A 15956-nucleotide genomic window follows, 5' to 3' on the forward strand; every position below is an offset into this window, starting at 1 on the left:
TTCTCAACGAGTTCATTTTTCTGTTTTGATCTGAAAAACCTTGCATTAGGTGGACTGAGTTTCCAATATGCAGCTTTGCCTTTCTAGTTGAACAGTGATTGAAAAACTAGAAATTAATTTGCTCAGAGTAAATTTTCAATTCACGTACAATTTTAAACAAATCATATGTAAATAATCAAGACAAGGCAATTACTACAGTATCCAGTATATGACCATAGATCAGTTGTAATAATGCATCTGAATAAACTACAGCAGAGTACAAAAATAATTTGCTACTGTGTAAAATAGTTTCTCAAGTCTTTGTGTTTGTATTTGTGAAAATTGTACTACGTGGTTTCAGCAGGTTTAAGATTGAGTTGAAACCACTAAAACTCTTAAGATCAATGAAGATATCAGGAGGTGAGTTTAAAAAGAAACTGAACAAAGTAATCAACAATGATAACTGGGCACTATAAATAAGATTGGTTACATTTCAATCAACAGAATCTGTCCGCCAGCTCTTGACAAAGGCTGATAACAATATATATATTTTACATGAGAGAAAACTTGCATTTCTCAAACACCTTGTTGTATTCTTGGGTGTCCCAAAGTTGTAACAATAAACTCATTTTGGTTTTTGAAGTGTACACTTTTTATGAAAAGACAAACACTATAGCAATTCAAGGTAAAATGATGTGCAATAAATCTGATGAATGACCTGTTAATCTGGTTTTGCCTGAGGAAAATAATTTAGTCAGGATTTTGTTTTAAGATAACTGACAAATGGGATTTGAGATAGTGATCTCACTTTGAAGTCTTCGCCAAAATCAATACAAGGGTTGGACGCTCCTGACTAGCATTGCCCAAAGTTCACCACCTTCAATTCCACTTCCCACCCTTTTTTCTCGCATTCATTTACCCAGAATCCCCTTCACCACTCCTCTTTCTGTTCCCACTCAAGAGTGAAGTGATTTCAATGGAAACATGCAAGATTTTGAAAGGGATTAATAGGGTAGTATTCACAAATTGGTGAATCTGAAATTTAGGAGCACATCTCCAAATAAGGTATGGACTTTTTTAGGACTGACATGAGAAATTTTCAGTTAGAGAGTTGGAATTCACTGTCTCAATCATTTATTTGAGGCTGAGATTAATAGATTTGAATTATGAGGGATTTGAGAGAAGAGGGACAGGCAGGAATGTTGAGGAGGGGAGATGAGAATGATCTTATTAAATACATGAGGAACCATGATGGGCAACTAGCAGACTTCTGCTCTGTATATTTATCCTATTTTGTATTCAAATATCAAACGATTATATATGAGGACTTGCAGAAGATTATTGGATGGCTCATGAGGAATAAATGGAAAAGGTTGCTAAGTGATTGAATGGGATGGAACACAAGATGGATATCATTTTGGCAAACTTGGCTAAAGTGTGCATGATTATCACCTGATAGTGTTTACATAGCTACTGATCTAGTAGTTATTGCACAAATTGTAACTGTATATGCAGCACAAAAAAAAGTTTGTGGCACCAATAGTAAATGGTGCAAGTATGAATGGCACATCGGTAGGCATTGATGGGCAAGCATTTAGGAAGGCAGATTGTATACTGGCCTTTTAGCAGGTGTTTGCTGGATGAGGAAGCCTTGTTTGAATAGTTTAGGATTTTTACAAAACTATGCTTGTCGTTTTGAGCTCTGTACCCAATGATTGGATAAAGTTACCCTTATACATTTGAACTGATAGAAGCTGTTTGTCTTGGTTGGACAATCTAGAACTAAAGAAGTCAATGTTTGGAAAAGGGTCATTCAGGACTGGAATGAGTTTTCTTGAGTCAGAGATTTGTAATTCATTGGAATTCTCAACTCTGAAAAATACAAGAATCCGGCCAGAAAGTTGTGAAAAGGTCACCCTTTAGCCATTGCTATCATTTGCAAGTCGGCCCATTGTAAATCTCTGAAAACAGTAGTTTTGAGTGGCATGGAGTATGCCAGGTGTGATGGATGTCATGTGGATGTGAACCACGGGAATTAGCACAAAGCTATTTGATGAATGTGACTGATGGATAAGTAAGATGATTTTAGATCAGTATTCACTTTCTCATAAACTTCCCTGCATGGGTAACTAGATACTGATTAACAATGTGCAGTTGAAAATTCTAAAGTGTCAGGGAATTTAATTATGGGAATACAGATATGTATTAGTATTTTTTTTCCTTTGGAAATTAGTGTTTTGAGAAATAATATAGCTGATGTGCAAAGGATTCTAGAAGGAACAAACAGTGTGGGGGAGGATAAGTTTTGTCTGAAACTATCAGTGAGGAAAATAGACCAAATTTGGAGGGAATGTTGTTGAAAATTCATCCAGATAAGTTCTACTTCAGGGAGCAGATGGGAAATCAATGGAAGGGGCTCTGCAGGGCAATTTTTGTTTTGCGCATTATTGTAAATGAAAAAAGATCAAGGAATTACACTTTAACACATATAGATAACATTTAAAAATATTTGAACAGCAGAAAAAAAAGTTCTGATTGATTTAAATGCATCTTAATTTCTTGTAGCATGTAATGCTTTAAATTATTGTAAAGGAAAGATCTGCAGTTCCTAACTTGGCAAGTGTAGCATATTTGGGAGAAACAAATGACCTTTATCTCAGTTTCACACAATCACCATTTTTCTCTTGCCGTGTAGGGGTTTCTTGTGTACTCGCTAAAATGTCCCATGGTTGGATTGAACATGGGGAAGTTAGATGAAGGAAGAAGACAAGAATAGAACGATATATTAATAGTGAGATGAACAAAAATGGGAAGATGTTCTGATTTTTATCTATGATAAACTGTAGCATTTTCTGAATGCTCTTTTAATGTAATTTATGCTGATTAATTGCTTCAAAAAACTTTTTAATGTATGACAACAACCATCTACTAATAGATGGGCCTTTAACCCATTTAAAGACTAATATCCTAAATGCACCTGAGATTGTCTAATCTCAAAAGCTAAGCAGGCTCAGGCCTGGTCAGTACTTGGAGGGGAGACCACCTAGGAACACCAGGTGCTGTAGGTTTGTGTGAGGGGCGCTGGACAAAGTGGCGACTCTCTGCATTACGATAGACAAAAGTTAAAGAATGTCATGTATGTTTACATTCTAAACGTGACAATAATGGATTCTATATCTTTACTTTTAAAGTTCCATTTTTTCACAGAAGGAGCAATAAAGCTACGAATTTAAAACAGTTTAATTATTTTCTAGATTCTGCATGAAGTAATACAGATCAGAGTAAGATTGTCTGAATTACATCTACTGTAATTGTAATCACCATTGAGCACAAATCTTTCTAACAAAAGCATTAAAAAAATGAAAGAAGTATATCAAGTATTTTGTGTATCTATAGAATCCACCACTTTATTTTGTAACAGTAAAATGAGGTGCAATCTGTGTGCTTATGATTTATGGATTCAGTTTTTGCAATCCTTTTAAAAATTTTGTTCATTTTTTCCACCGTAATGCATTTTGTTCCCAAAGTCTGATCTTGTGCCATTGATTCAGTTACATTTTCTAGGATCTCTGCTCCGTCCTTTCTCCTTGGACACCCAAAAATTATTAAAAGAATTAAATTTTCTCTTTGATGGTTTACAATGTAACCTAAATCAAGGATGCTATTTACTGTGAATTATTGAAAGAATTAAATTTTCTCTTTGATGGTTTACAATGTAACCTAAATCAAGGATGCTATTTACTGTGAATTATTGAAAGAATTAAATTTTCTCTTTGATGGTTTACAATGTAACCTAAATCAAGGATGCTATTTACTGTGAATTATTGAAAGAATTAAATTTTCTCTTTGTTGGTTTACAATGTAACCTAAATCAAGGATGCTATTTACTGTGAATTATTGAAAGAATTAAATTTTCTCTTTGATGGTTTACAATGTAACCTAAATCAAGGATGCTATTTACTGTGAATTATTGAAAGAATTAAATTTTCTCTTTGATGGTTTACAATGTAACCTAAATCAAGGATGCTATTTACTGTGAATTATTGAAAGAATTAAATTTTCTCTTTGATGGTTTACAATGTAACCTAAATCAAGGATGCTATTTACTGTGAATTATTGAAAGAATTAAATTTTCTCTTTGATGGTTTACAATGTAACCTAAATCAAGGATGCTATTTACTGTGAATTATTGAAAGAATTAAATTTTCTCTTTGATGGTTTACAATGTAACCTAAATCAAGGATGCTATTTACTGTGAATTATTGAAAGAATTAAATTTTCTCTTTGATGGTTTACAATGTAACCTAAATCAAGGATGCTATTTACTGTGAATTATTGAAAGAATTAAATTTTCTCTTTGATGGTTTACAATGTAACCTAAATCAAGGATGCTATTTACTGTGAATTATTGAAAGAATTAAATTTTCTCTTTGATGGTTTACAATGCAACCTAAATCAAGGATGCTATTTACTGTGAATTATTGAAAGAATTAAATTTTCTCTTTGATGGTTTACAATGCAACCTAAATCAAGGATGCTATTTACTGTGAATTATTGAAAGAATTAAATTTTCTCTTTGATGGTTTACAATGTAACCTAAATCAAGGATGCTATTTACTGTGAATTATTGAAAGAATTAAATTTTCTCTTTGATGGTTTACAATGTAACCTAAATCAAGGATGCTATTTACTGTGAATTATTGAAAGAATTAAATTTTCTCTTTGATGGTTTACAATGTAACCTAAATCAAGGATGCTATTTACTGTGAATTATTGAAAGAATTAAATTTTCTCTTTGATGGTTTACAATGTAACCTAAATCAAGGATGCTATTTACTGTGAATTATTGAAAGAATTAAATTTTCTCTTTGATGGTTTACAATGTAACCTAAATCAAGGATGCTATTTACTGTGAATTATTGAAAGAATTAAATTTTCTCTTTGATGGTTTACAATGTAACCTAAATCAAGGATGCTATTTACTGTGAATTATTGAAAGAATTAAATTTTCTCTTTGATGGTTTACAATGTAACCTAAATCAAGGATGCTATTTACTGTGAATTATTGAAAGAAAACTTCAGGGGTTTCTACGAGGCTCTAAAGGCTGTGTACGGCCCCTCACCCCAAGTCCAAAGCCCGCTGCGCAGCTCAGACGGCAAAGTTCTCCTCAGCGACAAGATCTCCATCCTCAACCGATGGTCAGAACACTTCCAATCTCTTTTCAGTGCCAACCGCTCAGTCCAAGATTCCGCCCTGCTCCAGCTCCCTCAACAGCCCCTAAGGCTAGAGCTGGATGAGGTTCCCACCCCGGATGAGACATATAAGGCAATCGAACAACTGAAAAGTGGCAAAGCAGCAGGTATGGATGGAATCCCCCCAGAAGTCTGGAAGGCTGGCGGCAAAACTCTGCATGCCAAACTGCATGAGCTTTTCAAGCTTTGTTGGGACCAAGGTAAACTGCCTCAGGATCTTCGTGATGCCACCATCATCACCCTGTACAAAAACAAAGGCGAGAAATCAGACTGCTCAAACTACAGGGGAATCACGTTGCTCTCCATTGCAGGCAAAATCTTCGCTAGGATTCTACTAAATAGAATAATACCTAGTGTCGCCGAGAATATTCTCCCAGGATCACAGTGCGGCTTTCGCGCAAACAGAGGAACTACTGACATGGTCTTTGCCCTCAGACAGCTCCAAGAAAAGTGCAGAGAACAAAACAAAGGACTCTACCTCACCTTTGACCTCACCAAAGCCTTCGACACCGTGAGCAGGAAAGGGCTTTGGCAAATACTAGAGCGCATCGGATGTCCCCCAAAGTTCCTCAACATGATTATCCAACTGCACGAAAACCAACAAGGTCGGGTCAGATACAGCAATGAGCTCTCTGAACCCTTCTCCATTAACAATGGCGTGAAGCAAGGCTGTGTTCTCGCACCAACCCTCTTTTCAATCTTCTTCAGCATGATGCTGAACCAAGCCATGAAAGACCCCAACAATGAAGACGCTGTTTACATCCGGTACCACACGGATGGCAGTCTCTTCAATCTGAGGCGCCTGCAAGCTCACACCAAGACACAAGAGAAACTTGTCCGTGAACTACTCTTTGCAGACGATGCCGCTTTAGTTGCCCATTCAGAGCCAGCTCTTCAGCGCTTGATGTCCTGCTTTGCGGAAACTGCCAAAATGTTTGGCCTGGAAGTCAGCCTGAAGAAAACTGAGGTCCTCCATCAGCCAGCTCCCCACCATGATTACCAGCCCCCCCACATCTCCATCGGGCACACAAAACTCAAAACGGTCAACCAGTTTACCTATCTCGGCTGCACCATTTCATCAGATGCAAGGATCGACAATGAGATAGACAACAGACTCGCCAAGGCAAATAGCGCCTTTGGAAGACTACACAAAAGAGTCTGGAAAAACAACCAACTGAAAAACCTCACAAAGATAAGCGTATACAGAGCCGTTGTCATACCCACACTCCTGTTCGGCTCCGAATCATGGGTCTTCTACCGGCACCACCTACGGCTCCTAGAACGCTTCCACCAGCGTTGTCTCCGCTCCATCCTCAACATCCATTGGAGCGCTTACATCCCTAACGTCGAAGTACTCGAGATGGCAGAGGTCGACAGCATCGAGTCCACGCTGCTGAATATCCAGCTGCACTGGATGGGTCACGTCTCCAGAATGGAGGACCATCGCCTTCCCAAGATCGTGTTATATGGCGAGCTCTCCACTGGCCACCGTGACAGAGGTGCACCAAAGAAAAGGTACAAGGACTGCCTAAAGAAATCTCTTGGTGCCTGCCATATTGACCACCGCCAGTGGGCTGATAACGCCTCAAACCGTGCATCTTGGCGCCTCACAGTTTGGTGGGCAGCAACCTCCTTTGAAGAAGACCGCAGAGCCCACCTCACTGACAAAAGGCAAAGGAGGAAAAACCCAACACCCAACCCCAACCAACCAGTTTTCCCCTGCAACCGCTGCAATCGTGTCTGCCTGTCCCGCATCGGACTTGTCAGCCACAAACGAGCCTGCAGCTGACGTGGACTTTTTACCCCCTCCATAAATCTTCGTCCGCGAAGCCAAGCCAAAGAAAGATTGAAAGAAATAAATTTTCTCTTTGATGGTTTAGAATGTAACCTAAATCAAGGATTATATTTACTGTGAATTATTGAAAGAATTAAATTTTCTCTTTGATGGTTTACAATGTAACCTAAATCAAGGATGCTATTTACTGTGAATTATTGAAGAATTAAATTTTCTCTTTGATGGTTTACAATGTAACCTAAATCAAGGATGCTATTTACTGTGAATTATTGAAAGAATTAAATTTTCTCTTTGATGGTTTACAATGTAACCTAAATCAAGGATGCTATTTACTGTGAATTATTGAAAGAATTAAATTTTCTCTTTGATGGTTTACAATGTAACCTAAATCAAGGATGCTATTTACTGTGAATTATTGAAAGAATTAAATTTTCTCTTTGATGGTTTACAATGTAACCTAAATCAAGGATGCTATTTACTGTGAATTATTGAAAGAATTAAATTTTCTCTTTGATGGTTTACAATGTAACCTAAATCAAGGATGCTATTTACTGTGAATTATTGAAGAATTAAATTTTCTCTTTGATGGTTTACAATGTAACCTAAATCAAGGATGCTATTTACTGTGAATTATTGAAAGAATTAAATTTTCTCTTTGATGGTTTACAATGTAACCTAAATCAAGGATGCTATTTACTGTGAATTATTGAAAGAATTAAATTTTCTCTTTGATGGTTTACAATGTAACCTAAATCAAGGATGCAATTTACTGTAAATTATTGAAAGAATTAAATTTTCTCTTTGATGGTTTACAATGTAACCTAAATCAAGTATGCTATTTACTGTGAATTATTGAAAGAATTAAATTTTCTCTTTGATGGTTTACAATGTAACCTAAATCAAGTATGCTATTTACTGTGAATTATTGAAAGAATTAAATTTTCTCTTTGATGGTTTACAATGTAACCTAAATCAAGGATGCTATTTACTGTGAATTATTGAAAGAATTAAATTTTCTCTTTGATGGTTTACAATGTAACCTAAATCAAGTATGCTATTTACTGTGAATTATTGAAAGAATTAAATTTTATCTTTGATGGTTTACAATGTAACCTAAATCAAGGATGCTATTTACTGTGAATTATTGAAAGAATTAAATTTTCTCTTTGATGGTTTACAATGTAACCTAAATCAAGGATGCTATTTACTGTGAATTATTGAAGAATTAAATTTTCTCTTTGATGGTTTACAATGTAACCTAAATCAAGGATGCTATTTACTGTGAATTATTGAAAGAATTAAATTTTCTCTTTGATGGTTTACAATGTAACCTAAATCAAGGATGCTATTTACTGTGAATTATTGAATGAATTAAATTTTCTCTTTGGTGGTTTACAATGTAACCTAAATCAAGGATGCTATTTACTGTGAATTATTGAAAGAATTAAATTTTCTCTTTGATGGTTTACAATGTAACCTAAATCAAGGATGCTATTTACTGTGAATTATTGAAAGAATTAAATTTTCTCTTTGGTGGTTTACAATGTAACCTAAATCAAGGATGCTATTTACTGTGAATTATTGAAAGAATTAAATTTTCTCTTTGGTGGTTTACAATGTAACCTAAATCAAGGATGCTATTTACTGTGAATTATTGAAAGAATTAAATTTTCTCTTTGATGTTTTACAATGTAACCTAAATCAAGGATGCTATTTACTGTGAATTATTGAAAGAATTATATTTTCTCTTTGATGGTTTACAATGTAACCTAAATCAAGGATGCTATTTACTGTGAATTATTGAAAGAATTAAATTTTCTCTTTGATGGTTTACAATGTAACCTAAATCAAGGATGCTATTTACTGTGAATTATTGAAAGAATTAAATTTTCTCTTTTATGGTTTACAATGTAACCTAAATCAAGGATGCTATTTACTGTGAATTATTGAAAGAATTAAATTTTCTCTTTGATGGTTTACAATGTAACCTAAATCAAGGATGCTATTTACTGTAAATTATTGAAAGAATTAAATTTTCTCTTTGATGGTTTACAATGTAACCTAAATCAAGGATGCTATTTACTGTGAATTATTGAAAGAATTAAATTTTCTCTTTGATGGTTTACAATGTAACCTAAATCAAGGATGCTATTTACTGTGAATTATTGAAAGAATTAAATTTCCTCTTTGTTGGTTTACAATGTAACCTAAATCAAGGATGCTATTTACTGTGAATTATTGAAAGAATTAAATTTTCTCTTTGGTGGTTTACAATGTAACCTAAATCAAGGATGCTATTTACTGTGAATTATTGAATGAATTAAATTTTCTCTTTGGTGGTTTACAATGTAACCTAAATCAAGGATGCTATTTACTGTGAATTATTGAATGAATTAAATTTTCTCTTTGGTGGTTTACAATGTAACCTAAATCAAGGATGCTATTTACTGTGAATTATTGAAAGAATTAAATTTTCTCTTTGATGGTTTACAATGTAACCTAAATCAAGGATGCTATTTACTGTGAATTATTGAAAGAATTAAATTTTCTCTTTGGTGGTTTACAATGTAACCTAAATCAAGGATGCTATTTACTGTGAATTATTGAAAGAATTAAATTTTCTCTTTGATGGTTTACAATGTAACCTAAATCAAGGATGCAATTTACTGTAAATTATTGAAAGAATTAAATTTTCTCTTTGATGGTTTACAATGTAACCTAAATCAAGTATGCTATTTACTGTGAATTATTGAAAGAATTAAATTTTCTCTTTGATGGTTTACAATGTAACCTAAATCAAGGATGCTATTTACTGTGAATTATTGAAAGAATTAAATTTTCTCTTTGATGGTTTACAATGTAACCTAAATCAAGGATGCTATTTACTGTGAATTATTGAAAGAATTAAATTTTCTCTTTGATGGTTTACAATGTAACCTAAATCAAGGATGCTATTTACTGTGAATTATTGAAAGAATTAAATTTTCTCTTTGATGGTTTACAATGTAACCTAAATCAAGGATGCTATTTACTGTGAATTATTGAATGAATTAAATTTTCTCTTTGGTGGTTTACAATGTAACCTAAATCAAGGATGCTATTTACTGTGAATTATTGAAAGAATTAAATTTTCTCTTTGATGGTTTACAATGTAACCTAAATCAAGGATGCTATTTACTGTGAATTATTGAAAGAATTAAATTTTCTCTTTGGTGGTTTACAATGTAACCTAAATCAAGGATGCTATTTACTGTGAATTATTGAAAGAATTAAATTTTCTCTTTGGTGGTTTACAATGTAACCTAAATCAATGATGCTATTTACTGTGAATTATTGAAAGAATTAAATTTTCTCTTTGGTGGTTTACAATGTAACCTAAATCAAGGATGCTATTTACTGTGAATTATTGAAAGAATTATATTTTCTCTTTGATGGTTTACAATGTAACCTAAATCAAGGATGCTATTTACTGTGAATTATTGAAAGAATTAAATTTTCTCTTTGATGGTTTACAATGTAACCTAAATCAAGGATGCTATTTACTGTGAATTATTGAAAGAATTAAATTTTCTCTTTGATGGTTTACAATGTAACCTAAATCAAGGATGCTATTTACTGTGAATTATTGAAAGAATTAAATTTTCTCTTTGATGGTTTACAATGTAACCTAAATCAAGTATGCTATTTACTGTGAATTATTGAAAGAATTAAATTTTCTCTTTGATGGTTTACAATGTAACCTAAATCAAGGATGCTATTTACTGTGAATTATTGAAAGAATTAAATTTTCTCTTTCATGGTTTACAATGTAACCTAAATCAAGGATGCTATTTACTGTGAATTATTGAAAGAATTAAATTTTCTCTTTGATGGTTTACAATGTAACCTAAATCAAGGATGCTATTTACTGTGAATTATTGAAAGAAATAAATTTTCTCTTTGATGGTTTACAATGTAACCTAAATCAAGGATGCTATTTACTGTGAATTATTGAAAGAATTAAATTTTCTCTTTGATGGTTTACAATGTAACCTAAATCAAGGATGCTATTTACTGTGAATTATTGAAAGAATTAAATTTTCTCTTTGATGGTTTACAATGTAACCTAAATCAAGGATGCTATTTACTGTGAATTATTGAAAGAATTAAATTTTCTCTTTGATGGTTTACAATGTAACCTAAATCAAGGATGCTATTTACTGTGAATTATTGAAAGAATTAAATTTTCTCTTTGATGGTTTACAATGTAACCTAAATCAAGGATGCTATTTACTGTGAATTATTGAAAGAATTAAATTTTCTCTTTGATGGTTTACAATGTAACCTAAATCAAGGATGCTATTTACTGTGAATTATTGAAAGAATTAAATTTTCTCTTTGATGGTTTACAATGTAACCTAAATCAAGGATGCTATTTACTGTGAATTATTGAAAGAATTAAATTTTCTCTTTGATGGTTTACAATGTAACCTAAATCAAGGATGCTATTTACTGTGAATTATTGAAAGAAATAAATTTTCTCTTTGATGGTTTACAATGTAACCTAAATCAAGGATGCTATTTACTGTGAATTATTGAAAGAATTAAATTTTCTCTTTGATGGTTTACAATGTAACCTAAATCAAGGATGCTATTTACTGTGAATTATTGAAAGAATTAAATTTTCTCTTTGATGGTTTACAATGTAACCTAAATCAAGGATGCTATTTACTGTGAATTATTGAAAGAATTAAATTTTCTCTTTGATGGTTTACAATGTAACCTAAATCAAGGATGCTATTTACTGTGAATTATTGAAAGAATTAAATTTTCTCTTTGATGGTTTACAATGTAACCTAAATCAAGGATGCTGCAACTTGTTGAAATCTAATTAATTTACTTTTTACAGCCTACAGTTGTAGCTCTAAAAATGTGCTTCATTTAATTTCTATTTATTCAAGTAAAATCTGATGTATTGTTCTTTCAGCCAGAACCTAGAACTGTAGTCTATAATCACCACAAATATTTTTGGCAAAACATTGTTTTTCATTTGATAATCTAATATAATATGTGGTAGCATCATTGAAGTTAAAGAAAGACCACTTTTTGATAGAATACTACACCATTTGTTATGGTCCTTGTCCCTTTTGATGACCATTTGTAATTTTTTTCCTTGACTTTTTGACAGCCATGCCTAAAATCACTCAGTTCAGCAACATCAACAATTGCAGCGACAAAATCTTAAAACATTGACTCCTTCAACAAGTATGATCTTTCTCATCTAACGTGCTTTCCCTGTTCATTGAATAAAACCACCTGCTTTCTCGGTACTTAAGAAGTATCTCTTCACTGGTCCCATGAATGAATATTGGAAACATTAGCAATTATTTTCCTTTTTTTGCCTGTTGTTTGAGGCTGCAGGTTGATTGCATTCCAGATAATAGGGGTTTTGCTGTATAATTGATGTTTGCATTTTTTTTTACTAGTGCTATATGCTCTATTCCCATTATATTGTAAATCTTTTGATATGTACTAATTATAATTAATCATTATCTGCAGAACATAACTTAGAAACTCAGTGAATATATTTGCATTGTAAATATCAGTATAATTCTTCACTTGACATCAAACCCATTGATTCTACTTTTCCAACTGATCCCAACAGTTTATATTGGGATTAAATATCTCACTCCAGTCAAAAATAGAATATCTTAAATTCTCTGTTATATAATAGCACTAGTCCTTAGGAGAGTAGGAACAGAGTCCAATTGCCCACTAAATGCTAGACATTTTCTGGTAATTAGGTATGAACAAATGTTAGAGTAGAAACATGAAATTGCCTATTAATGGTTCTGAAGAGAGTTTTTCTTCTGCCACCATCTTAGGCCTATAAATATATGTTAAAACTCATTGTATTTTGGCCTTGCTGATGTTGTTTGGGTTGTATCCTACTGTTTAAGTACATTTTAATCCTTTTTTTCAATGGTAAAGGTAATTTATGGCCATGCGCCATGGTAATAACTTTTTTCATGACTGAAATGTGCTTGGGACATTTCAGCTGTTGTTAAGTGATTGGATAATGCCTGCAGTTTATGACCATTTCTACACATGAAGTTACCTCTACTTCAAACCAGTAGGGAAGGGGGATAGGGATTGTGGTAGGTCTGATGGTCAAAGAAGTAGTTTCAAAAAATGCCACATGGTAATAGTCTTAAATTCTATATTTATATTATTATTTTGGTGTAGAGTCTTGACATAGATGTCTGTAGGAGGCATGTATTCTGTGTTCATTCATATTTTGATGAATAAAATGACAGTTATTGCATTCTGGGATTGCCAATTCCCAAATAACATTTTTAGAGACCCTAGAAATGGTCCACTCAACCTTTTGGCTAAAGTTGTCACTGGTCTCAAAGTGGAAATTTTTTTAAAATTACAACAAAATAAATAAATACTTACAATGTACAGATACAAAACATGACATTCCATCAGTCTTCACATTTAAATAATCACCACATAAATATATTAATTAATTTTAATAATTCTCTTCTTGGAAAAGTAAGAATTGTGTCCTCTGATTTGAGATGAAAGGAACTATTTTTACAACTTAAGGTGCTCAAGGAAAGGAAAAAACAAATTACACCTAGCACCATATGATTTTTAGCAGAAGTATCCTAAAAGTGCACTGCAATGTCTGAAATAACTTTTCAATGAAAATGCAGTTAGTGTTTTGGTATATTATTTTTGTGGGAGGAACACTGAGCAGGAGTATCTTTAAGTTTAAAAACACTGAACAGCAAAATCTTTAAACTGTATGTTGGATATTTAGCTATTGAATAGCTCATATGATGGAATAACATTATTGATCCCAGCAATACCAGGTTGGAGACCTAAATGAAACACTTGCATCTCCTATGAAGTGGAAAATACCTATTAAGATACAAACATATTATGCCCTCAAGAATACATTGGTATAATGCTTAGTGCTGCCCTGCAGAATGCTGATTTATTAAAACACTGTTGGCCCTCCAGTCTGAATGTGGCACAAGCATGTAAGACCTTGCACTTCTAAAGTAAACCACCTGCTTTCTCAGTATTTAAGAAGTATTTCTTCACTGGTCCCATGCATGAATATTGGAAACATTGTGCCTAGAACTTGAACAAATCCCTACCTATACAGGCACTTTTGTATCGATATTAGACCCACAGTTCAGTGTGGAGAACTGCCAGTGAGGGCAGTATGATGTGGGAAGCCCAGTCAAGCAGTGTAACCATGTTATACTGTAAATAGCCCCTTCTAGTACCAATTCTATTTGCGCTCATTCCTGGAGTCATGCACTGAGTGCCAAGTGAGGTACCAATTTATCTGATCTTTTAACACAATTGATAAAATTAAAATTTTAATTTAAAAATTAAGAGGCTAGAATGTAGCATGTCATGATTCCCCACACTGAAAAATTATGATTGAGAACCACCCCATACACACACTCACACTCCCACCTCAGTATCAGTTGTCTGATTGAATAATGTGATACAATGATTGTAAAATAGTTAATGAGACTTTTTTTGTCACTTTGGTCCAAGGTTGGTTCGCTGTCACTCATTCCTCTACTTGTTGGGATAACTGTCTCTCACACAGACTCAGGGCATGATGCACAAACTGGTACTGCTCACATGTCTGGATCATTCCTCCCCTGAGAGAAAAAAAGAACACAAACATCAGGTAAGGTTCATGTGAGCATGCTAAATGCTTTTGATTTATCTGGAAAACTAAAGAAACTTAGAAATCCTGTTACAGCTAATGTTGTATTAGAATAATACACACTAAGAGATTCACATTGGCGAGTAAATGAGATGATAGAATATTGCAGGTTCTCCTATTGACAAGGAGTCAGCTCTGGAATCTTTTAACCGTGCTTTCAAATTTTAGCTTCCTTGCATTGACTCCTCCATTTCTCAAGGAACTTGTGCAATTGTTGATTGTGCAGCAATTCTTCAATCTCCACATTTGACATTCCCACCCTCATTTGGAACATGTAAATATTTGGTGTTTTGCCATTACCATTGGCAAAATAGTTAAATCTATTTTGAAGGGAATCTACCACTAAAAGTGCTCCATGGCTGCCATTCATATGAGAAGTCCTTTTTAAAATTGTATTTGATAGACAAGTCAGATAAATTGCATCATTTCAGGATAAAACTGAGATGAAGAATAGAACTTGGGATGTTTGACAAAGCTAATTGTTGAACTGTTTAGTTGGAACCCAAAAAGCAAAGACTGTGACAAATTGGGGTAGAAGGGGAAGTCAACAAATGATAAGGAAAGGATGGGTGTAATCAGAAGGAATGAATGGGTCTGACATTGGGAGGGGTGGTAATTAGTAATTTGCAACTGCTCATCATTTTAATGTAAAGCTTAAAGGAGCATTGCTTTTCCTATTGGCTTCATATTCAGATGCTCATGCCTTTTAATGTTTGATCTGTAGCAACCTTTGTAAGGACTGCTAGTTAAGTTACATATGAGCTTTGTTTTCTGGAAGTTGTATGCAGCTCAGCCCATTTAAAGAAGAACATTAGGTCTTCTATTGCTCATGGTATTGCTAAATACCAGCTTTAAATATAGTTCATGGATATATCTTTTGGTATTTAATTTTAAAATTAAGAGGCATCTGATGCCTTTTAGATGCAGAAGGTTTGCCTGCATGACTCCTCCTTTGCACCCTCTTACATTAATTTTCGACAGGAATAATAATCATTCATTTTGATCCAACCTCATTTACATCTGGGGTACCCTCTCTTTAAAAGAAAATCTGTTGATCACAGATTTAATTTGAAATTTTACCTTACAGAGGCTTCTCCTCTTATTTTCAGATCATGTTAAAATTATTTGTGAAAGCATCCAAATATACTTTTTTATTCGAAGCCGAAGCAAAACCACTTTTCCACTTAA

General features: G+C 33.5%; 1 protein-coding gene across 1 annotated transcript in view; it reads right to left on the reverse strand.

Annotated features, from left to right (window-relative positions):
- Positions 1-13282: 13282 nt before the first annotated feature.
- ptpn5 (protein tyrosine phosphatase non-receptor type 5) overlaps positions 13283-15956 on the reverse strand; it is a 37620-nt gene continuing 34946 nt past the window's right edge. The window contains exon 12 of the mRNA XM_069900612.1: positions 13283-14700. Within this exon, the coding sequence (XP_069756713.1) occupies positions 14607-14700 (94 nt within the window). The 3' untranslated portion in view covers positions 13283-14606. The remainder of the gene's footprint in view (positions 14701-15956) is intronic.

The sequence above is a fragment of the Narcine bancroftii genome, chromosome 1 (assembly GCF_036971445.1).
Source record: "Narcine bancroftii isolate sNarBan1 chromosome 1, sNarBan1.hap1, whole genome shotgun sequence".
Lineage (NCBI taxonomy): Eukaryota > Metazoa > Chordata > Chondrichthyes > Torpediniformes > Narcinidae > Narcine > Narcine bancroftii.